This window comes from Pteropus medius, unplaced genomic scaffold, assembly GCF_902729225.1.
Source record: "Pteropus medius unplaced genomic scaffold, Ma_sr-lr_union100, whole genome shotgun sequence".
In the NCBI taxonomy this organism is placed as follows: domain Eukaryota; kingdom Metazoa; phylum Chordata; class Mammalia; order Chiroptera; family Pteropodidae; genus Pteropus; species Pteropus medius.
In genome coordinates this window covers 3,193,906-3,218,361 of record NW_024347867.1, presented here as the reverse complement: position 1 = coordinate 3,218,361, position 24,456 = coordinate 3,193,906, and the positions used below count along the sequence as shown (strand labels likewise).

The 24,456-nt window shown below is 38.6% G+C and overlaps 1 protein-coding gene and 1 long non-coding RNA gene across 4 annotated transcripts in view; one reads left to right on the top strand and one right to left on the bottom strand.

The window, feature by feature from the left end:
- The first annotated feature begins 271 nt into the window (after positions 1-271).
- Positions 272-4,651, top strand: LOC120615781 (uncharacterized). Its single transcript, XR_005656359.1, has 3 exons — positions 272-338; positions 439-1,189; positions 1,979-4,651. It is a non-coding gene; the product is annotated as an uncharacterized LOC120615781 (long non-coding RNA).
- A 915-nt stretch (positions 4,652-5,566) lies between these two features.
- MAP7 (microtubule associated protein 7) overlaps positions 5,567-24,456 on the bottom strand; it is a 151,461-nt gene continuing 132,571 nt past the window's right edge. For all 3 annotated transcript variants that reach the window (XM_039878995.1, XM_039878997.1, XM_039878996.1), the window contains 9 exons: positions 24,000-24,283; positions 21,759-21,987; positions 20,514-20,685; positions 20,173-20,274; positions 19,728-19,778; positions 19,565-19,622; positions 16,702-16,804; positions 8,781-9,001; positions 5,567-7,011 (listed from right to left, as the gene is read on the bottom strand). In XM_039878995.1, coding sequence (XP_039734929.1) covers positions 7,001-7,011; positions 8,781-9,001; positions 16,702-16,804; positions 19,565-19,622; positions 19,728-19,778; positions 20,173-20,274; positions 20,514-20,685; positions 21,759-21,987; positions 24,000-24,283 — 1,231 coding nt within the window. In that variant the 3' untranslated portion in view covers positions 5,567-7,000. The remainder of the gene's footprint in view (positions 7,012-8,780; positions 9,002-16,701; positions 16,805-19,564; positions 19,623-19,727; positions 19,779-20,172; positions 20,275-20,513; positions 20,686-21,758; positions 21,988-23,999; positions 24,284-24,456) is intronic.

Here is a 24,456-nt window from a genome sequence, read left to right as displayed (position 1 = left end):
GGAAAGAGAAAATGGTTAAGGGCAAAATCATATTGGGTGAGGTGGGGTGCTAGAAGGAGAAGACTCAGTGAGGACAAAGCCGGGGCTGGGGAGGACCAGGACAGCAGCAGGGCCACAGGACCTGTGGGGGATACTTTGCACTGATGTGCTCAACATCCAATCCATCCTGAGTCTAGAATGTTTTTTGTAGAGGCTGGAAGGCTGAAAACTACATTTCCCAGACTTCTTTGCAGCTAGAGAGCCTGACGGGATTTAGGTTCTGAGAATCAGGTGGAATTTGAGTGAGACTTGAAAAATGTAGATAGCACTTCTGGCTGCTTCTGCTGTTCTGCTGGCAAGTAAGGTCATGGAATTGTTGAATTTTTTCTTTCTTTCTTCCTTCTTTTTTCCCCTTCCCTTCCCCTCCCCCTCCTCTTATTTATTTATTTTTGGCCACAGTTTGCAGCAACCAGGCACTAGCTTCATGAGGGACAATGAGCAAACGTCTGGAAATCCATGTTTTGCTTGTGTGGTTGTAGAAGATTCAATTGTGGTGGCTTCCTGATCTCAGCTAAGCCAATATGTTGCTGAAGTCAGTGGTTCCAGTGGCAGCTTCCTGATTTCTCATTTTTCTGACGTAGAAGAGGTAGTAGCTCTCCTAGTGGGTCATGTCTGCTGTGATCTGGGCATCATTCCTGAAAATTCAGGATGGAGTGTGCTTCTCCATTCCTTGCAACAATTTTAAAAGCATTTAAATTCCCTTCTGTTGAAAATACTGTGGTGGTTTCTGTTTTCTGCAACTGAACTCTGGTTAATAGAAAATCTAATACAGAAAAAATATTCAAGAATAAAGGACTAATGAATAATTCAAAAACTACCAAAAAGTTGAGAATTTTATTCATTCATCTATTCATTCAATTCATTAAAACAATTACCATGCCCCTAATGTGCACCAAGTACCATGCTGGACATTTGGGAACATGGTACAAACATGAACAAAACATAGTCTTTCTTCTCAAGGATTTAGTCTAGTGGAGAAGGGGATCATGAATATGAATGTAGTAAACTGTGGTGACCACATTGATAAAGAAGAGTAGGGTTTTTAAAAAATGTACTTGGGGAACTAGCAAGAGGAAGAAGGAAAGGTATCAAATCTGGAATGGAACTCTGATGCATGCTTCTTGAAGGAACACAAGCTGAATATTGAAGGGTGAGTATTTTTATTAAGCTCATAAACACTGAATACTTACTATGGGTTAAGCATGGTGCTAAGATTTTTATATTCCAGATCTCATTTAATCCTCCAAACATTCTTATGAGGTAGAGAGTATTATCACCATGCTAACAAATAAGGAAACCGAGGTTAAGATCGGACTCCAAGTTATTTGAAGGACATTCCTTCAAGTCACTCTATGCAGAAGAAACAGCATGAGCAAAAGCAAGGGTGAGAAACAATGTTTGTTTCAGCCGACACCTGAAGAAAGGGCCCCTGTTTCTCAGCCTCTGTGGAAGGGTAGGAGCCTAACTTCAATGAGCCAGTTAACAACCCCCAATGGGGTTCACGTGGACATGTACCCTTCCAGCTTTTTGTAATTTTTCACTTCTCTGACACTTGAGCCCTGCTCCCTGTCCCCTCATTCCCCCTTTAAAAACACCCAATCACCTCTGTACAAATTAGTTTGCAGTTCACCCTGAATTCTTTTCCCTGTTGCGGTAGTATATTACTGATTCACATCTGTCTTTACCGCTTCAACTAATCTGGCTTCATTTTTGCTGTCATATTACTTTATAAAACACAGCACTTATTTCATTAGCTATTCATATTTCTATATCACTTCTACTCAGTCCCTATAAAAATTTCTGTAAAGAATACATCTCTCCCTGACTAGCAATTTCCGTAAGTAGCAGTAGCAATTTATTTTTTAAAAGTTCTCAATAATTTTGTATTTAGCACGTTGTTAGAAAGGTTGTATATCAGATTTTTTTTTTTCTTTTTGAGATTCCTTCTTTCAGAAAATGCTACAAACTCAACACTCCAACTGTTCCTGAACCAGGCAGCACCAGCACAGACAGTGCCATGGGGGTGGGCAGTGGTCACACCACGAGAGACTTCAAGGACTGTTAAAAAGGAGGGTTTTTTAAAAAACGTAACGATCTCATCAAAAAGGATCTGGGACATAAATACGCAGCTGAGAAAACAGAATTCAACAGCTGGAAAACATTGGCTTGAATATAAAGAGTAAAGATAATGATGGAAATACTTGGGTGATCACAGATGATCACGGGCCTGCATCCACCCAGAGATCAAAGTACGTTCACCATTGTTCATTTACATCTGGTAAGCCCTGGATTATGCTGAAAAATTTTTCACTGACTGGTGCATATTTGTGACAAAATGAGAATGAGGACACTAGAGTGAATTTTCCAAGTTAAATGTATTCATTTATTCAAGAACAAGAGCTGTGTTCTTACTTTTAAGGGGATAACATGTTACTTGTTTTATAAAATTATGCTAATAGACCTTACTATAATAACCTTAGTTCTGGTTTCCCTGGAAGCAGCAAGGATTTGAGGACAAGTAGGTGATCTGGATGATGAAAGGAACTCCTTTAAGGGAATGGAGAAGGCAAGGAGAAAGGTAACCAAAATGGGATGTTAGCAAGCCAGCTGCCACGGGGAGTGACAGGAGCTGAATCCAGTGAGGAAAAGGTATGTACTGTACCCTTACTCAGAGTTTTCTCAGATGTGTCAATTGTAGATGTATGGCCTGAGGGACGGCCACTGAGGGTGGCCTTGAGGGTAATTTATCTTTACTGTTCTTACCTTGGCAAATGATGTCAGTCATTAATTAATGTTGGTTCCCCACTTGCCTTTTCCAACTCTTCCCCGATTAAATCCAAACATCCAAAAGTCTGGAACACTGACATTCCAGCCAGAGGCAGCTCAGAGTGGAGGCAAGTTCCTGTTGGCCAGTCTGAGGGGGGAAGATGACTCCAGAATGAGCAACAGAACAGACCAAGGGATGCCCTTCCTGACCCCCAAATCCAACAAGGGCCTCCAAACTCTTGCCTTCCTCATCTCTCTCTTCTCTGACATCTTTGGGTAAGATGCCTCGATTTAGAAAGGAAAAGGAATCGTTAGATACAGTCTGAACACGATTTGCTTCACTCTCCCCTCAGCAACTGCTTTAGAAACTTCTTGCCGTTCCAGCCTTTCTGAAGCATTTCCTGAGGGTTGGCCAACGCTAATAGTAACTTCTGGAGAAACATTTCATCATCCCTGGCTTTGGCGCCAACAAGATAATTCTAATTGTGTCAAAGGATGTCAGGAAGTGCCTCCAAATATATAAAAATATAATCATAATTCTTTACGGAAAGGACATTTTGGGAAGGGTGGAGGAAGGAGAAGTGATTCTGAATTCAAATAGTAATATGGTAAACACTCAAAAATGATTAGAAATTCTAAACTATAATACTGTTCTAGAGATATGAGTTCGCATCTGTTTAGCTTGCTTGGTATAATACCTAGAACGGGCAACTTGCTTTTTTTTTTTTTTTAAAGTGGAACTCAGGGCCATTACTGAAAAAAAAGCAGTTAAGTTCCCACCTCTGGAGCAATGTCCTGCTGGCCTTGGCAGATGCCCTATCAGAGCTATCTCAAACTAGGCCAAAAAAAATTTTTTTTAAACATTTATTGAACAATTGCTACATGTTAGGAACTTACACTTACTCTTTTAATTCAACTTTGGTAACTATGATGACAGACCAATGAGATGGGCATTATTCTCCCAGGTACAGATGAAGTAATTGGACCTGGAGAACACAGGTTTCCTTACCAAGACTCAGATGGCTCACACTGGCAGACTGGTATTCAAACCTAAGTCTAACATCAGACGCCGGCTCTTAATTAACTATGCTACTGCTTCCAGTCTTAGCCCCATTCTAATCTTCTCCCTTTAGTTTTCTGCAAGGAATTAGCCAATAATTCAAAAGTGGCATCAGTCCTAATATTTTAATGTACATTTTTAAACAGCAATTTAATGTTTTGCTTTAAACTTTACCAATCTTGGTGCTAATTACTAAAATTACTTTTAACCTTTAAAATTGTAATCAAATTTACCAACATAAAAACACAAGTAACAGTCACCAAGGAAATAGTTACTAACAAACCTTTTTTTGGTAAGATTTAAAATTGCCCCTTCTGACCTTTTCTCTTCCACTTTCTGGCCTTTAGAGCTCCTCTTCCAGGGATGTAAGAACATGACAGCCATTTCTGAGGGCTTAGGTGTTTGCTGAGTAAAAACAGCATGGGGCAGGAGTAGGGGGAGGTCATGATGTGTGTTGGCAGTAAGATCATTTTTAAGAAATTGCTTTTTGTAACCTGATCCAATAGTTATTTTACCACACTTTTTTCTGTTCTATGCACAAAATAAATGCCCAATAGTTGAATGCATTCTTTTGTTTTTTTAACTGACAGAAATTATTCGATAATTTATTGGTGCCTGTTAAATTTATTTTAATATACAGTTTACTTTAAAATGCTTTAATATAAGCTTTGTATGTATGTGTTATTGAACTTTAATCTCACCCTGGAAGAAGGAAGGTCAGATAACATTTGAAGGCCCCCAAGCTGGTGGCTAGCTGGGTGCTTTAAATCCTGTCACCTGAATCTATAGCAGTGTTAATCTGCAGAAGGGATGTTAGTGATTTTTCATTAGTGAAAGGAGCTTGAAAGGTTCAGCGGTTACCTAGAAAGATTTTTAGAGGCAATATGCTTGAACTAAGGTATAAGAATGTGACAGATCTCACAAGATCATGTCTTTTGATCGAGAACTCCCTTTGCCCCTGTCACTTTCCCCTGAACTCCACATATTTAAGACTGCTGCCTGATGCAATCAGGCTACCTAATCCTGCCTTCACAATATCACTGCTTCTACTTTACTGTGACTCTTTCAGTCAAGTTGTATGTGGGATTATGAGAAGAATCTTCTCCAAGCTTTCCAAGGCCCTCTTTGCTAATATATATTTGTTCATGTGAGAGAACTGTTTTAGACTTGCTTTTATTGTAATACACGACCAGGTAGTGAGGTTATGCATGAGATATATAGCCTTCCCTCCCAGTAGAGCTGGTGACTATCTACCAAATGAATCTGTGATTGGTGATTAAATTGGCCTAGTCTGCATTGGGTGGAAAGGAAACCAGAAGTTCATCTACCCGCATTCCATGGTGAGGGTCGTACTCGATCCCTGAGCACTGCCCTTAAGATAATGACAACTGAAGACCTTTTAATACCTTTTTACTGATCTTCGAGGGCTGGACAGAAAGCAATCCAGCCATTGTAAAGATCAAGGTCATCTTTTGGCACTGTTGTTCTTAAAATAGTTAACAATTTTATAACATTCTAATTAAATTTTGATTACACAGAAGCCTGATTGCTAATGATTGTTCAAGTTAAAAAAATGAAGGGTAATTAGAAAACTCAAGCATCAATCTGAGTGAAATTATAGCATACGAGAAACCTAAAAGTAAAACTATGTCAAATACATTTGGTGTTTCATGATAGGTCGATTTAAACAAATAAAACAACTTTGTTGAACATATTTTTTAATAAGATTATGTGTACATGGACAGCTGGGTACAGGGAAAACCCCCAAATTAACGTTTTAACAAATTATGGCTGTTACTAAACATGATCTGCTTGGGTTTTAAGGAAATAGTCCAATAAATGAACAGTCTCTCATCTAATCTAGTAGATTAACCAATCTCTTTTAAATAAAACTAATACACTATGGTGGTAGAAGTTTACCTTTTTTAACATTCCACATAAAAACACGTGTTCCCTCTCCTTCAATATTTAGTTATTTGTAGCCTCTGAAATGATAAAATGATAAAATGAAGGTAAATGAAAGTGCAAGTTTGCACAGCTAAGCTCAGCAGCGAACACAAAGAGGAATGAAAAGCGAAAGCTGATGGACACCACGCAGATCGAGGACATCGTGAAGGTCTCCTGCAGTGTCCTGTGCGCCAAACACAGTCAACATTCCATCATTTTTTCATTGCTCTTAAACGAGCAAAACCAAATTCTTTTTTTTATTTAAAGAAATAGTAAATCTCTATTCCCCCCACATAATTTGTGACCAGGTAAGGCAAAGATAAGTCCCACCATCACTGGGGACAGCAGCAATACACAGACTTCGGAAATAGCCCTGAATCATCAGCAACATTCTCTCACAGTAACATAAGGGATAAACCTAATAAATCAAATCTGCAATATTGTCACATTATTCTAATTTATTCGATTAGTTTTTCTGGAAAAACTTCATAAATACATTATTTAAGAGGACAGTAAATTATTTTCTTGCTCTGAAAAAATAATGCTTTTTTTTTTCACATTTAAAAACTGTTTAGTATGCTTTTGGAAAAGGAGATGCAAGAATGTGACAGCTGGGTTTGCAGAATGTCCATGTACAAGTTGCATTTACAAGAATCTGGTGATCGGCCTATAATTTGCCTCTACAAATAGAGTTCTTTGCAATATTATTGAAACAAACAAGCTTAAACACCTCTCCTATTTACTCTACTCGTAGAGCAAAGAGGTAATTATTTTTCAAGTATTATATTGCAAAAGGTAAATGTTTGGTGCCAATTTTACCTGTTAGTTTTTAAAGACTGAAATATCTATGTGAAAAATCATGCCGAGTCAGACCATTTCTTTTACAGCCAAATGCTCTCATCTTTTAGAGAATGCAGAAAAATATTGATTTGCTAAGAAGGAGCACACTGGAAAAAAGCCATTTTAAAGTATTGAAGAACAAGGAACAATTCTTTTTCTCTATTGGCGAAATTATTAGAAAAGCTGTCCAGTCTGTTGTCTTTAGCTGGTTTTAATAAAGTCTTTTCAAAATGATGGTCAAGAAATCTTTAGAAAACTGGAGGAGGGGGGATGCTCCTGTATGGAAGGAATTCCATTAATTGTAGAAATTCTTATTAAATTTCTGCTTTGGTTCTTCAGAAGAAATGCTCATATAACTTCTACATTAGGAGACAGAAAAAAAAGACAGATTAATAGAATATTTATCTAAAATCTTACTTAAAGAACACTACAGTAATATCTTACATTTCGAAAACCTTACCATGCTTTTAAGAATAGGCGATTTTATCAGGATCCACAATCTTATATTTAAGTGAATTTTACTATTAATAGGAAAACCAATGTCCTAAGTTAAGCTACTTAATTTACTTTGCTAAACTGCGTGCATCGAATGTCCTTTTCTTTGAGGTTAGAAACTTTGTATCCTCATTACCTGATGCTTCAGGCTCCAAACATACACTGGAAGTTAAATAGATGTTTGTCAATAAATAGTCACAGCCCTAAAAGAACACTTAGATCACTTAGGATCACAGACACTGGACTATGTTCCTTGAGAAGGTCTGGAAGGGTGGGCACAGAGAGAGAATGGAATGATAAGTCAAAAGGTGATTTAAGGCCTGGCAAGTGAAGCAGAAAGTCGTCTGGATGTCCCTTCCCCCTCTGTGAATTTGCAACATGACAAAGTAGGAAGCTGCACTGGGACTGTTTCCACAAACATGCAAGTGATCAGATTGTTCCCAAAGGCTTAAGAACCAGAATGTCAGACCTGGGATGGAACGTACAGCTTCCCGTTACAGTCTAGAAAAGTGGATCACTAAAGTGAAGTTATACTCCCGAGGTCAGTACACTAGAGAAGCAGAAAAAACTAGCTTCATTTGGATAGGTGGTTCCACATGGCTTTTTCAGCCAGTTAAAGTGGAAAATATTTGTTTCAAGTTCACAGATGGACTCTAATAAGATAAAACAATTTGATTACAAATAATTCTTTACTGACTCCATTTAAACATGTTGAATTTGGCTAGCCGCTTCGTAATAGCATAAGGAGAGGCTGGCTCGTACATGAAAGTGATCTGCTAGGAAAAGAGGTTGATAGAATTCAAAGAGGTTTGAAAAGAGATGAACCTGGGGTTACCCCACTTATTCTTGAGACTGATGGTTGCTGTTGAGTTGCTATGACCACTAAGTTGGTCATTTCTGATGTTGCTCCTTATTTCTTTGGGTCCGATAAAGCTATTATTGTTCTTCTTGTACAAAGACTTCTCGTCAAGTGTGAGACCCAAACACAGGACATAAGAGAGTCTCTGGCAGTTTCAACAACAGCTACAGTCACTTAACAAGGGATGGAAGACCCGAGGCTCACTGTGCTCCTAGTTTGGAATCTGGGTGCCATTACCTAAATCATAACTACCCTGTTACATGTGAAAAGGACGATAGTATATTATCCTGGTTGCTAAACCCAAACAAGAGAAAAATGGTGGGAGACCATGATGGCAGTCTTCGAATATCTGAAGCGCTGAGAGAGAAAGAGAGAATAAAAACCAAACAAAACTTTTCTCCAAGGGGCAGAGCTAGGCTCGATGGTCCCTAAGTTGTGGTGAGGCATGAAGTGCTTGCCTTAACATAAAACATGTTCTGACAGTGAGTGCTGTTGGGCAATGAGTGATGCTCTGTGAGGAGAGAGGCTCACAGACACCAGATATAGGTGCCGCAGAGTGAATTTCCATAATTAGTGAGAGAATAGAAGGGGCCCTAAAAGTTGCCCAATCCCACTCAAAATTCAGTTTCTACGATCCCAGCACTATCTTGTCCATGAGGCTTATTTGGTCCCTTGCAAGACAAAGTGTGTCACAGTCACACTGAAGAGAGTTCATTCCCTCTTGGGTGTCACACATTTCTAACGATTACTGAAAGGAGTTTGAGGCAAGCTTACCTGCTGTCTGTTGTGTTTGAACACCATCTACCTGAGGCAGCGGCCCAAGCCCTTCACTGTCAAAGGCCAAAATCGGGTTCAAAGGAATTTCTGGGCTCTCATTGTTGGTGACATCTAATCTGGATGGTTTAGATCCAATGGGTAAGTTTATAATTTCTTCAAAATTTTCATTCTGAAGAGATACTCCATTTTCATTTGGTTGTTTTTCCAAATTAGGAGTACTGAGGAATTTGAAAAATCAAAATTAAAATGAATTAGTAATAAAACTGGAAAGCATTTTTAGGACAACCAAAAACTTTTATTATTTTTAATTTTAATTTTTTCCAAAAATTTTTATAATAAATTTTACAACTTTACGATCAAAATGTTAGACTGGTTGACCATGCCATTACTAACAAAAATGTTCATTTCTGACACATTTGTATTTTAAATTCTTATTTTACAAAGTCTGTGTTTGATATAAATTTATTAAAGAGAAAATTTATCCATTAGAATAGATCATCATCAATAGTTCTACACACATTTAACTGAAGGCATTTCCACATTCCTTTGTCTGACAAAGAGAAACCTTCACTTCAAAGATGAGGGGCTTATAGTTCGAGGTGAAGGGGATGATTTGCACAAAGTCACAGAACTACTGACAGACAATCCAGACTGCAGACATGATTTCTAGATCTCTGGTCCTAAGCTGTTCTCGTCATGCCATTTATACACGACCTAGCCATTCAAATTCTAGCCCTTCCTGGATATCTTCTGGCTTCCTAAAACACATGCATAATTCTACAGGTAACTTGTTCAAGACCAACTTTCTCATCTTTGCCCTTTAAATCTTCTGCTGACCCTACTTTGACTTTTATTGATCAATTCATGTTTAACATCTTGGATTTATTTTTGAGGTACATTTCACTGGCCATCAAATTCTTAATTTTCTACCTACAGTTTCTCTTAGATTGTCACTCTCTTTGTAAGCTCCATAGCCAAATTGGCAGTCCTTTACATTATGTTCATTATTAAGCTTTAAAACGCAGTAAAAACAATGCCTGTGTATCAAATGAATGCTAGATTAATTTTATTGTTCACTTTTTCTGATTGCAGCCATAAACATGTTTATACGCTTCATAATTTGTTCAGTGGTCAATGCATGTATCAAAAATGACCCTATTTGACAAAATTCTAGAGTTAAAATTGCCAAATGGAAAATGAAAAAGACTAAAACTATAAAGCAAAAATTGTGAAGGTTTTAACTTCTAATACCCACTGATCATAAATTGAATGTTTAGCTATAGAAAGAAGTCTATGGAAAGAGACAGGCCAGAGATCAGAAAATTAGGTCTCTAGTATCAATAATGCCAAATGCTTGAACTTTATTTAGCAAGTTTGTCTTTTTTCCATCTCCTTCCCAAATGATAAAATAAAGCTAATGCATAGTCAACATTTTCATTGTTTTTGAGGAGTCATTGCTTTCCCCGTTAAGGAAATATTTACTTTCCCTAATCAATGAGAAGTTGTTGATTTTGTGGAATACAGTCTAAAGCATTTCTGATTTGAATATTTTGGTACATTTTTGTTAAGTATTAAAACGTCTCTTTTATTAAAAAAAATAAAAATAAATAAAGATGCCTGTCCTCAGGGATTGCCACGTACATTGGAAATATTATTTGTAAAAGTGCTGTGGAGAAAAAAAAAACATAAACATATTATAAGACTCCGAGTATGATGGTGTTTATGCCGTTTCGCCAGGGAGGGGAGAGGCCTGGCATCACAGCAGTCTGCACGAGCATGTGCACACATGCACGAACACTTACCACCTGCCCTTCTAAGTGCTTGGGCCACCACACCCATCCTCCTGGTTTTTTCCCCCCAACACCAATGGGCTTTCTGTAACCAGAGAAACAGTTCTGGTTCTCATTCCAATGAAATTTTAAGAAGTTTTGGCAAAAGATAAAGAAGAGGAATGCACCTCCAAAGACCTCACTCATTTTCTTGGCCATCTCAGTTCCTAGCACCTTGTAGGCTGTATGTGCTAACAAGTCGTAACAGCAATGCCAACTCCAGGTCTGAGTCAACAGCTGACTTCATTTTCCCCTCTCACTCCTACCTGGCCACGCCACTCATTCTTACTTGTTAGCAAGCAGAGGTAACCAATCATTAAATGTTCTGGGGACACTGTGAACAGCAGAAACTATAAAACTGAAACTGAAATCACCGGGGTTAGGAATTATGGGTCTGTTGGGAATTATGGGTCTTATTCTCAGAAGAAGAGCACCAGCTTTTGAATTCCCTTTCTTGGACTATACTCCAAGGTTGAAGCTGGATGCAAGACTGTGTACTTCACTTGGTCATGCAACATATATCCAGAGAAGGGGGCTGGAACCACGGTGGGAATCTGATAGTCCATTCTGCTTATTGTAGCCAGGATCTTAATTTTTCTTAATGTTTATTAAGTTATAACAAGTAATTTTAAAATTAAAAGTGATACATCTCTTCCTGTTTGAACCATAGGGGCTTGGGAATGTTATTTTCCATTAGGTAAAACTAAGTACAATGAATGATAAACTAAGATTTGAAGGAAAACCACTAGGTCAAACACCGAAATTACTACAAATTCCTTATTTAAGAGAAGAGAAACGTTATCGAAGAGACAGCTCCCTAGGGCTAAGAACAAGCATAAGATGTCTTCTGGGTATTAAGAAGGTAAGATAGTAGCTTGTATACTCATGAGTTATTTAGCTTCCAGAATAGACAGAAATTCTCAGCTGGGGGTGGACAAATCTATCAGAATGATCCAAAAAGTTTAAAATAATTTCCTGCCCCACCCCTTGTGTTCACATATTTATCCTTTGTTTCCTGTTCCAAAGCAAGTTTCCTATTTAAGAATAAATACTCTCCTTCATCTGTGGGCATTTCTCTCTACAAATACTCTCTCAAGAACCAAAAACAGCTTCTGGAAGTAAGAACCATTTTTGCCTGGGCTCATGTATTTCTCAACACCTTTAAAAGATGGCCAGAATTTTGATAACTCCAATCTTCTTCAATTCTACCTACTGTTGCAGGGAGCCTGTAAGGCAAGGATAATGGCTTTCAGGTTTTAAAAGAATTGCACACCAAAGACTGAGAGCCAAAGAAACCACAGGGGTCAGATGCATCCCTCAGGCTAGGAGTAAGGTCCAGGCTGTTCCTAGTTTCTCTGCACCAGGAACTGCTGCTAGTAATACTGCTGCTAGGAAGACATTATCATATCTCTGGGGGTAAGCAGGGCGAATGTAACCCAGTTCACAGCACTCATTTATTTTTCTTGAAGAGAAGGCAAACCAATGTATAAGGTACTCAAGACATTAGGAAAAGTGAAACTAAAGATATTCATTCTAAGGAGTGGAGTTATCCAGTGAAAACGAACCCTGCCACAGTGCTTAGAGCGTCTGTCGTGGTGGATTTTCCACAGAGTGACAATCACATTGAGTTTGTCGGAAGGGCCCTTAGGAGTCATGATTTAATTCAATTCATGATTTAATTCACAGCGGACAAGCTTGAGCCATCTTAATCTCTACATTGGGTGCATAGTATGGTATTTAATAAATATGTTAACTAATTATGAGAACTGTGGAATGCTTCATTAAACATAAAGCACTGATGTGAAAAACGATGACTTTGGCGAGTGATTTCAAGGTCAACTTGAAACTGGAAATAAAAATGAACATCAATGGATGTGATTTATTTGTAATTTTGAAGTCTTTAACAGGATTGAAGAGGCAAAACCATTTAAAAACTTGGGAAATGTTTATTCATGAATACGAAACTGTCTTAGGGAAGGATACTAAAGGTAGGTATAAGCAGGTTCTTCACTAGATGGAAGAGTATGAATGGCAGAGAGCCTCGGGGATCAGTGCTAAGACTAGTTTAATAATAATGTGGAAGGTATGCAGGCTGAAAATTTTAAGTTTGCAAATAATATTTATTCTGGGAAATGAAAGTCATAAAAATAATCCCTTGAGGATAACAGGGAAAATCATTCAAATGTAGGCAAGGTAAAGCAGTGGGTTTAAAGAACTCTAAGGTGAACCAGCCTTAAAAGATGGAGAGCTATCAGTTACAATGGAGGTAACAGATCTTAGAATCACTGTAAACCGTTTCCTGGTGATACTGATTCTTTATGTTTTGGTTGTTAAAGAATAAAAAAAAAGATAAATAAAATGAGAGGCATAATAAGATAGGATACCAGATACAACACAAAAGCATTTTCCTACAATATTGCACAGCAGCTACAACCCAGTGGAAACTGCACTTTAGAAGGATAAAGATAAATAACACTTAAAATGTGTATAGTACAACAGAGTTTTCAGATCTCCTTCACAGACACCATTTCATTGGACCTCCCAAAATCTTGTGAGGAAGGTACCTCCATGTGCAGATGAGAAAACTATGTCTCACCTAAGTAGGTTAAGTTCAGAGCCTCTGAACCTCTCAGAAATAAAACTAGGAAGCCAGCCTGGGACTTTTGGTTCTTAAGCTCTTCTCACTCAGCCCTGCACTCATGCTAAAGAATCTCTAGAGAAAGATGATGAAAATGACCAAAGAGCTGAAGAAAGAACTTTTTAAAAATAAGGTAATTAGGTAATTATGCCAGTCATTGATTTTTTTTGCCTCTCTGCTTCAAATTCACCCTTCATTCCTTTGCTGTGAAATTGGATCTGGCCCCTTTTCCTAATTTTGCTTTGGGAGCTGGTACAATCCTAAGCTTTGTCAACAGAGGCTAATGAAGAGACATGACAGGAGCAGAGTTTTGCATCCCAGTTTGGGTGCGCTTGCTCAGCAGGTTCCTGCAGCACGCGCTTGTGGCATTCCCAGTGTCCGGCTCCTGCAGTGCACTGTGGCCAGCAGCTTCCCCCAGCACCCCTCTGGAGCAGATTTGTGGGAGTGCCTCTGGTGAAATACTGCCTGGTGGATGGCTTTCCCAGGCACTCTAAAGGATGGATTTCTGGAAATTTCTCTGCCATCCATACCCTTTCCAACAAGGTCTGGACTGAAGCCCTGGGGGACAGGATTCTTCCTGGGGTATGACCAGGGGTTGTGGCTCTTCTTTATATCTGTTATGCTTGTATTCTTTAGAGTTCTCTTTATATCTTACTAGCCAACCTCTTGTTACTTTGATCCCAAGTAATAGTTAATTATTCTTGATATTAAGCTTTCCTATTCAAATTAATCTGTGGTCTCTCTCTCTCTGGACCCTGACTGAGACAGTAAGCATAATTGGAATATTTAGTTTATAAGATGAAAACAGAAAGGGAATAGATACAAAATCCAGAAAATTATGAAAGGTATGGAAATTATAAAAAAGGGCTTATTCTCTAAAATCTAGTTTATGACAAGCATGGGTCCTAACTTTGAAACTGCAAAGAAATAGCTGTAACAGAAATAAAAGCATGTCTTTATGCACTTCTTTTGTAGAACTTGTTACTACAAGAGGTGATGCAAAAGTAAAAATATACATTGTTTGAAGATTAGTCTGGGTAAATTCAAGGAAAATAAATTTAAAAATATGTAAGAGAAGCTGAGTTTCTTAGGCTACCTATCACAAACTGTGTATCATGCATTAAACATCCCCTAAAGGCCAGAGTCATTCAGAAATGAATGGTGTCTCTCAAAAATGGGGTCCAATTCTCTATATGACTTTTTATAAATTTACATTTTTACTCTGATAAAAATTTTTAAAAATCAGTAACGGTGTAGTCTCATCATCAATCTGGCTGACCACCACAAAGCTGAGTTTCATTCACTACATGATTTTAGAGTTCCATTTTGAATTTGTATTTCAGAGCATACTGATAAAGAGGCAGTACCAGCTTACACGACAAGGACTAACAACAAATGAACTAGGTTCAACTGGGTATATCAATATTGTGTTAGTGCCAAGTAAAAAAGCCAAGCGACATCACGGCACACTATATAGAGATCTGAGGTTTTAAAGCAGTTTAAATAGAGAAAACCAATGGGTGAAATGAATTATCAGCAACTCATGGTAATATAAGCATCCCTAATACAAAAGGGATCACTTAGTACTACGTGTATATTGTCAACTTTAATTCCAGAAAATTATCATTCTTCACAATAAATGACTTGTTTAATTTGAATGTTCTTGGTCTAAGCAGCGTTATTTTTAACCTAAATTTGTGACTTGTTTTGGCTTTACAGATACATAAGAGCTATTGAAATTTTAAACTTGTTTATATTTGTATAAATAATGAAAGTAAGGCTTGTTTAACTGTGTGAATCTGCTAGATTTTTTTTTTCTTTTTTAGAGAGACACACTGGAGACAAAGGATTAAATTTGTTAGGGTCATTCTTGCATTATATCCTAATGTTTATATTTGATACTAATCTGAACCTGCTTATACTGTTAGGTGAAAGAGTAGAAAAAGTCTATGTTTATATTTCTCCTAGTTGTTTGACAGAGATCATCTTACATGTATGACAAAGGACAATTCATTACTTGGATAAAGATGGACAATACCAGTAAGTTCATAGTAAAACTAGATAGTATAATTGAGCTATATTTTTAAGTTACAAACTGTGCTCTGTATGTAGAGAAGGCTAAAAGAAAATAGAATTTTATCATCTAAACCATTTTTCATAGTGAAATTATGTTTCAGATTCTCACATAATAATTACTTGGTGATTTACCACTGAAGACAGTCAGCTAATGTACAAGCTAATTTTATTGATCAGAAAGAATTATCGGTGGCTTAATAAGCCTTTTCCTCATCATAATAATGGGATTTGCTCTGTGGTGCTTTTTCTTTCTTTCTAAAAGCCAAGGAACATCATCAATTATAGCAGTTGGGACTTTTTTATTTAAAAATCAAACTGTTAACTAAAAGAATAAAATATCATTTTATATATTAGGTAATTATGACAATAGATTTATTCAACATAATTGAAAGCTTATTAAAATCTTTCTTAGGGAAATTATTCTCTTTAGTATTACAGTGGGCAAAAAATAAAAAATAAAAAAATCCACTGTCTCAGAAAGATGTCAATAGATATTTTATGACTTATGGACATCTTAGGTGTTCGTCTTAGGATAACTTATCTTTTCATTGCTCCCAATCGTGTTATAAAATATTCTATGGTGTGTTTTTATATTAAGAAAAAAATTAATTTGAGGACCCTCAATTCTCTGATGGTAGCAAAGCCTCTGGCATTAGAGACTGGAAAACTCATGAAGTAATTAAGTAAATTCCGAAAATTAAAAAAAAAGTCATAGCTGAAATTTTTGAGCATTTTTACAAATATTTCTATAAGGTCTCTACGACCAGATTTTTAGGAACAGCTATGATTACTCTTATTTTTCATTTTTGAGAGTGCTCTTATGATGCTATAGATATAAATGCAAGGAAAGAGAAAGGTGATTTTTCTTCAACCCATTCTCTTTTCTTGACTATTGTTAGCGACTGTTTCATTCTTCAATAAGAAGACCTACTACTACTAGTCTATCATAAGAAATATTGGTATCTAAATTACTTTTACTGTGGAACAAATCTGTGGCCCACTAAATATTATGGCAACAATATAGCTGTTACATACCATTAAAGGGTGTGAATATGGTCAATATATACAGAAAATATATTGACTTTTTTCTGTATAAATATATACAGAAAAAGTAAATTATTCCTTGTAATTTTCTTTGTCACACAAAAATCTCACCAACATTATTTAAAGACTCAAGAAAAAAGATAATTTCCCTTTCTCACAGTACAGAATTACTAGCTCTACTAAAAATTAATGAACCTAAATAAAAATAAATCTTAATGTTAAAACTTTGAAATTCCATCAGGCTCAGAAAATTCTGGTGGGATTGGTGGGGTAAAAGAGAAGTATCTGCTCTAATGTGAGTCAGGAAAAAGGGCCCGATTGTTTAACTCACCTCTCCATAGTCACTTTTGATTGGTGTGAGGTAACCTCATGTGGGCTGGCTGCTGGTTCTCCATTTTCTGGAGAGTTCATCATACATGAAAGTGCAGACACCGCTGGACATAGCAAAGAAGATGGAACAAAGAATTATTACTCCTTTATTGTCAAACCCAAACCCCTGGAGCTAGAATGCCTGATTTATGCCCTGACTCTACTACTTACCAGCTGCGTGACCTTGGGCAAGTGACAAGCTTCCTGTACCTCTCAGTTTCCTCATAATAGTACCTACCTTATCGGCTACTGTGAGAATTAAAATGTTATCAACACATGCAAAGTACTTAGATTAGTGCTTAGCACATTGTAAGGGTGAAAAACCGTGTTATCATTTTTGCTTGTGCTAAGCTGACTCTGGACGAAAAGTATGTAATACTGAGAGCAAAGCAATTGATGGAGATAGCATCTGCTGAACATCTGATGCTGAATGTCTGTACTGAAAGATTTGGAACAAATCACCAGGAAATACCTTAAGAGATAAAACAATTATTTTTTCAAAACTCAGTTTTGTTCTAGTAACATTTAGCATGTTAGGGATTTCATGAACTGTACCTAACTGTGCCAACTTGTTATTCAATGCTCAATGTAAGAGTTCAGCGTAAGCCAACAATATTGATGACTGATGCTGGAGTTTGGGACAGGATTACTAGGTCTTGTAAACCTTCATATAGGTCAGAGTTGCAGGGATATTTGTGGCAGTTTGTGGTTTTAGTTTAATGTGAGAGAATAACTGAAATAATTCCAAGGAAGTGTTATTTCACAGCCTGGCATAAATTCGATAAAACTGCCAGAGGTACAAAGTGTCTGATAACTGAAGCAAAGAAGTGATTTATAACTTTAAAGCTGCCCAAATTTGCAATGCTGGTAATAGGCTGCCTCTGAGAAGAATTCTGATAGGTTTGTGAACTCACTTGCTTACTTCCTACCTGTCTGCCTGTCTGCCTACCTGCGTGCCTGCCCTAGAATTCCCTTTGGAGCACTGGTAACACCATTCAGCCCTCAACCAGGTGTGGGACTGGGAGAGGAGAAATACTTGTTAGCCAGATAATCTTCAAGCCTCTTTTTGGTGGAATTAACTCAAACCAATTTTTTATTATGAGTATTGAAAAACATAAGTATGACAATTAACAAATTTCACCTTCTCTTTTGCCTTTGTTCATTCTTGCATTGAGATACAAAGAATACTGAAATAATTGATAGGGCAACAGTGGGGAGGGAAAAGATAAACAAACAAATGACAACAAGGAGCCTGGCCATGCACACACTACAGCATCAGCCCTTCGAACAATCCTGAGCTGGTTGGTGCAACTGATACCCTGAAATGCTCATTCTGATTACTCACTGGGTGCTATGCCTACGTATAGCTGACCTAGTACAACATTCTTGGAGAGAACCTGCTAAAAATGCAACAGGGTTAATATGCAACCACTAGGGCTACTCTCCTAACAAACACAATTAAGACATCTTTAACAGAGCATGAAAACCCTGGTATAAAGGAATCACCATGTAGAGAAACTAGAATAGTCTCTATTGAAATAAAACCAAATTCCAAAATACCCATATTTTACATTTTCAAACTCCTAGAGCTTACAGAGAATGACCTTTCATAGAGAGCATTTCATCTGATGTTTACTCCAGTCTTTAAAAAACAAACAAAAAAACAAACAAAAAACAGAAACAGGTATTTCTTGTCCTTTCTTTTCACTGCAGATAAGGTAAGAGGACTACGTGCCAACTACCTGTATGTACAATCATGAAGACCACGTGAGATCAAGGAAGGAGCGGAATTAGAAGCCAGTGACTGGGACTCTGGCTGTGCAAGCTGGGCCTGTCAATCTCTGTAGGGACCTTGCCTGTCTTGGTCGCACTGAATCCTAGCACCTACAACAGGGCCTGGCACATGACAGGTCTCTGAAATGTTGACTCCAAGATAGAGCACCTCATATCTCATGAGGCTGCAGTGGAAAATTAAACAAGAAAATGTATTTAGGATGTCCCTGATACAAAAAGGGCGTTTAATAAATATTAACTGAATATTTACGAAATACGAAGGTTAATGTTATTTTTTACTTAAACTAAATCTGTTTTAAAATAACCAAGATATTAATCATCTATGTCCAAAGTCTATAGCAAATTATCAACTTTCTAATGAAATCTCGATAGATTTTTAATTTTAATTCCATTCTGATGTCAGAAATAAGATAAATATACAAGTTGTCAAAATGTGTAAATTTAAATGAAATTTAATTTTATAAATGAAATTTTATGTTTATAATATATAGGCTCACACACACACATATACCCACAGATATATACAAATATATATACATACAGATACATATAAGATGTAAAATGATTTAAGATATTAAGCACTCCATTAGAATATAAATAAATGTGAAATGAATCTGCCAAATATGTTAGAGTTCTACATAAGGGGAAAATCTGTGGACTAGCTCAGTGGTCCCCAATCTTTTTGGCACCACAGATAGGTGTTCCTATGAGAATCTAATGTCTCATGATCTGAGGTGGAGCTGAGGCGGTGATGCTAGCGCTGGGAAGCGGCTACAAGTACAGATGAAGCTTCACTCACTGGCCTGTTGCTTACCTCCTGCTGCTTGGCCCGGTTCTTAACAGGCCTCGGACCAGTACTGGTCCAAGGCCTGCGGGGTTGGGGACCCCTGGACTAGATGACACACACCTAAGCTTCTTTGAATAAATAACATTTTTTTTTTTTTTTAATTAATCAACGAATATCCTGACCTCTAGAAAGTCAATTCAAAAATTCTACATTTGAATTGATTTGAATTCTTTGAAATAAATACCTGTTCCTTCAGTGAGAGTCCCCTTGGCTATATCACCATTTCTCTGATCAACAGTTTTCTACCAAAGAAAAAAGGAAAATTACTTTTTAATGTTAAAGTTACAAGTGAAGTAAAGAAAAATAAAAGCCATTAAGAATAGTTAAAAATGACCCCATCTCAATACCTTATCTGTAGCTTCTGTTCTCCTGGTTCTTTTCATAATCTCCTCAAGTCGCTATAGAAAGGAAGAATTGAACAAACGGACTCTTTAAAGAAGCTAGCATGGCACACTGCACTTACTAAGCAAATAGCAGGTCATTAAAACATGTCTGTTATTTGGGGAAAATATAATAAGCACTGCTTTGTCTTAATTGGGGTTGTTCCAAAAAGTCAGAACTGCCTTAAATCACACAAACTGGAAGTAACTGTTTTTGGTGAAGGCCGAAATAAAAAGAGTTGTTTCTTTGGAGGAGATTATTAACACTGAGAGCTACTTTAGTTTATCTGGAATGGGCAGAACACGTTTGTTTTCTAATGGCAATGAGCGAGTCTCTTGGTCTCTAGGAGGATTTAAGTCTAGAAGAATTAGAACAGTTAGTGTCCCAGGCTTCTGGGTCAGATGCTACTACCTTCTTTCTCTCCAGGCGTTCCTGTTCTTCTTTCTGGAAATGCTTCTCCCGTTCCTGCCGGACCCTCTCTGCTTCTTGACGAACGCGAGCTTCTTCTTCTTTCTGAAAACAAGAAGTTGGCATCTGTTTTCTGCAAACTGGCTGGCTTGGCCTGCTGCCCCTAGGTCTAGGGGCGCCCAGAGGCAAAGGCAAAAGGGCAGATGGAGAACGTGCAGAAAATGAGACTAAGAGTAATTCTAACAACACGCTGCCGGTTTTCCTCTGCTGGTCGCAGATCCCACCTACTCAGCCAAGCAAGCGGCTGCACGGTGCTGCTTCCGCCGTGAGCCCAGGTGCGCTACCTGTTTCTGGAGGCGCTCCATCTCCTCCCGTTCCCGCCGCGCCTGCTCTTCCGCCTGGCACCGCAGCTGCTCCTCCCTCTCCCTGGCTTGCTCAGCTTCCAGCCGGCGGGACTCTTCCTCCCTGCGAGTTCTCTCTACGGCCACCTTTTGAGCCAATTCCTCTATCTTTTGTCTGGAAAAAGACCAAAACGGAAGATAAGGAGGGGAGTTTCTTGGAGAGAGGCTCGAGTTGGTAGTCATTGCCAGGGCGGTTTGTTCAGGGGTCTCCACTGGATACATTCAACGTCATTCAGGGACAAAATGTGAAGCTCTTTATTCTTCCCCCTCATCTTCCCAGCCTCATGTTGCCTTGTGGTGAAGAGAAGCAAAATGTAATCGATAATATTTGGCGGAGAGCTTGGTTTTAAAAAGGAGCTGCAATTTAACTATCTTTAAAAGCAGAGATTTGTTTAATCCGATAACGTGACTATTTAGTAATGAATTTGAAGCCCTCCGCCACCTCTAAGAAAATCTTTGTAAATAAAGGTTATAAGTTTCTGTCACAGGAGCAGAAGAAAATGGCCCATATAAGCTCCCTGTTGGGGCCAAGCTCCATGATCGCCGCTCAGCCCCGCGGCTGCCACCCTTCACAAGGTGCGGCTCTGCTTATGTGAAGAACAATCATATTGACATCAGCCTTATTAGCCCCAGAAGGAGACTTAGCAAACTGTCTGGCAGACAATCGTGGGGGCACTTAACCCAGCTACCCTCTCAGAGGACTTCCATCTAGAAAGAGAAAACACAAATTTACTGAAATGATAATTAGAAAGATAACGAGGAAACAATGAGATTAAGAGATATGTTAAGTAAAAAATCAGATGGTACAATTGTACCTCTACTGTGGTTATAATTATGTACATATATATGTGTGTGTATTTATGTGTGTATATACACCCGCACACTATTCACAGAGACTGGAAAGGATTATCTAAAATGTACACAATTATTGAAAACTGATAAGATTATGGATAATTTTTTTCTTCTTCAAACCTTTCTCCATTAATGTCATGGTACTGTAATTATAATAAGAAAATGTGATTTTAAAAAATCACTTAGTGGTCAGAGGAACACCAGGTAAGAGTAATTCTGAAACAACGAGTCCCTTCGGCTTCCTCTATGCTAGCACCTCTTCTCTCCTAGACTGAAGACTTAATCCAAGGGATCAAGGAATCGTGACGACATCACTTAGCAATGTTACTCCTTTACCTTTCGAGCTCTTCCCTCTCCCTCTTCTCCCTTTCCTCCTTTTCTCTCTGCTCTCGGGCCAGCCGCCTCTTCTCGGCTAGCAGCCTTGTGGCCTCTTCCGGGTCAGTGGTGCCTGCAGAGGTCTTGGGAGAAGCACTGGCGGTCACAGAGGATGATGGGGCTGGGACCGAGGCTGGAGTGGGGGCTGGGACTGGAGCTGGGGTCGAGTCTGGGGCCGGGGCTGGAGCAGCTGTACAAACAGGTACAAGGAGAAGACCAATTGGAAACAAAACCCAAAGAACAAAACGAAAACTAGCATTCCCCACACCCCAGGCCTAGAATTCATCATTATAAAAGAAAAGGGAATGTTTATTACTGTGTGTTCTCACGGTTTCACTGTATTCTATCTGTAACCAAGCAACAGATAACAAAAAGCTGTATGTGTAAGTGACACATTCAACAAAGCTGACGCTTCTCACCAAGTCTTATTATAATACAAGCTAAATTAGTTAACAATATATATTGAATGTGCACTGAGTATAGAGCCTCTGTGGATAGGTTCTGTGTAAGTTATACCCTGAGCAAAAACAAGGTGAGATCTTCCATTTGCCTTTCATTACATTTTAAATAATTCCTTTTCTTTAGTGGCTATTCATTACCAGAGGACTAAAGCCTTTCTAATACCATCCTCAGTGTCCATAACTCAGGCTGGGAAAATGACAATGAAGTCGTCCTTTTTGTCTGTCCAGAGCTGTTTCCAGGTCTGAGATGGGAAGAGCCAAGAGCTTCATGGGAGCCGGCACGGTACTCCTTACACATCCCAGGTTTCCACTGTCGGTCCTGGTGCCGATGTGCAGATGGGAGCAGAAGTTCTCTCACCTTATTCAGATTCAGGAAAATGACTTAGAGAGCTGGTGCAGCAGGGAGCCCCACAGCAAGGTGCGACCTTTGGCCCCTGACCATTCCAGATCCTCCTGTTAAGATTAACATTTCTTCCGCTCCTGCAGATTTTTCTTTATGCTCAGGATGCTCTTTGGTCTTTCTCTTCTCCCTCTTTCCATGTGAACAAACACTGGACTCCTCTATTTTCTAGCAACACTATCATTTATTGAGAGTCATCTATTCTTTCTTTGCCCCTATCCTCTATCTTTAAATTAAGTCTTAAGGAGAAAACGTTTAAATAAAGTCAATTTTTAACAAGAAATATTGAATTCTTAGTTACAGGTGATTTTAAACTTCTAAATAGCATTTGTAGCCTGGCAGAGATGTGATCCACTGGCTCTCTTGGAAAAAATTCTGACCTTTCTCAAGCACACAGGCTAAACCAGTGTCCTTACATTCCAATACACATAGGAATAGGGTAAGAACTGGCTACTCTGTATTTTATCTGGCAATCCTACACAGGAGTCAACTGACGAGCTTAGGATCCTTCAGAGTTCTCGGATCCACCACATATTCTGAGTCAGTAGGTCTGCAGTAGGGCTAGGGTTCTGCAGTTTGAAACATCACAGGTGTGGTAGTTTAAAAATATTTCTATGAATTCTTTGAAAGTCCTTCCTTTAAATGGTGGAGACTAATTTCGTCCACTTGAGTTCAAGTTGAATCTAGGGATTTGTTTCCAATGACTAAGAATATGACAGAAATTGTGACTTCTATGTGTGTGGCTTCTGAGACTGGGCATAAAAGATACTGTGGATTCCTCATGATTCTCTCTCCCAGATCACTCACTCTGGGGGAAGCCAGCAGAGCAAGAAGACAGATTGTGAGGACATCAAGCAACCCTATGGAGAGGTTCACATGTCATGAAACCAAGGCCACCTGCCAAAAGCCATGCGCATGAGCCATCCTCCAACAACCCAGCTAAACGGCTCCCAAATTCATAACTCAAGACTCCGTGTGATATAATAACTGTTTGCTGTTGTTTTAAGTAGCAAAGTTTCAGGATACTTTATAACATAGTAATAGATAATACAAGTGATTCTGAGGCAGATGCTCTGAACACCACATTTGGTGAAATAAGTGGATTCAGAAACATAATCAAATTAATATGCTGTGGCTCCAACAATAAACTTTTGATGTCTGATTCTAATTTCTTTATACGTGAGAAAACTATACTTATGATAAAGTCCCGAAATTAGCCTCAGAGTAAAATTTCCAAGTCCCCAATAAGGTGGGGAAAATGAAAGCTAAGTAAAAGAAGCACAGGAGAAAAAGAGAGAGAGCAAGCAACCCACATTCTATCATGAGCCAGTTGATTCTTACCAGGGGCGGCCTCTGGTTCAACAAGTGTCCCCTCTTCAACTGTGGCTTCTTCTACCTTCACTAAAGGTGCTCTGCCCTTTAGTGAGGGCTCATTGGTGACTTTCTGAGGTTCCCTGTCAGGGCCTTTTCTCTCAGGTTCCACTCTAACTTCTCTCTTGACAGGGCGGATGTTGCCAGGCGACGGGGGCCGGACTTGAGCAGGGGCAGCTTTGACTGAACCGGAAGGCAAGGAAGGTGTCGGTCTGGGTGTGCCGGGCAAATGAGGAAAGGACTTGCATGGGAGCCTGGAACACAAACGATGTAAAGAGAAGGGCACATGTCAAAATAGGCTTGCCAGAATCTTCCTTCCCCAGGTCCCCTACCAAGTAATTGTCCCAGAACAACAATACGGAAAAGGAAGGAAAATATTTAGCCTTGTGTTTTTGCCTTTTATGTGGCAAATGCAGACATATTCACT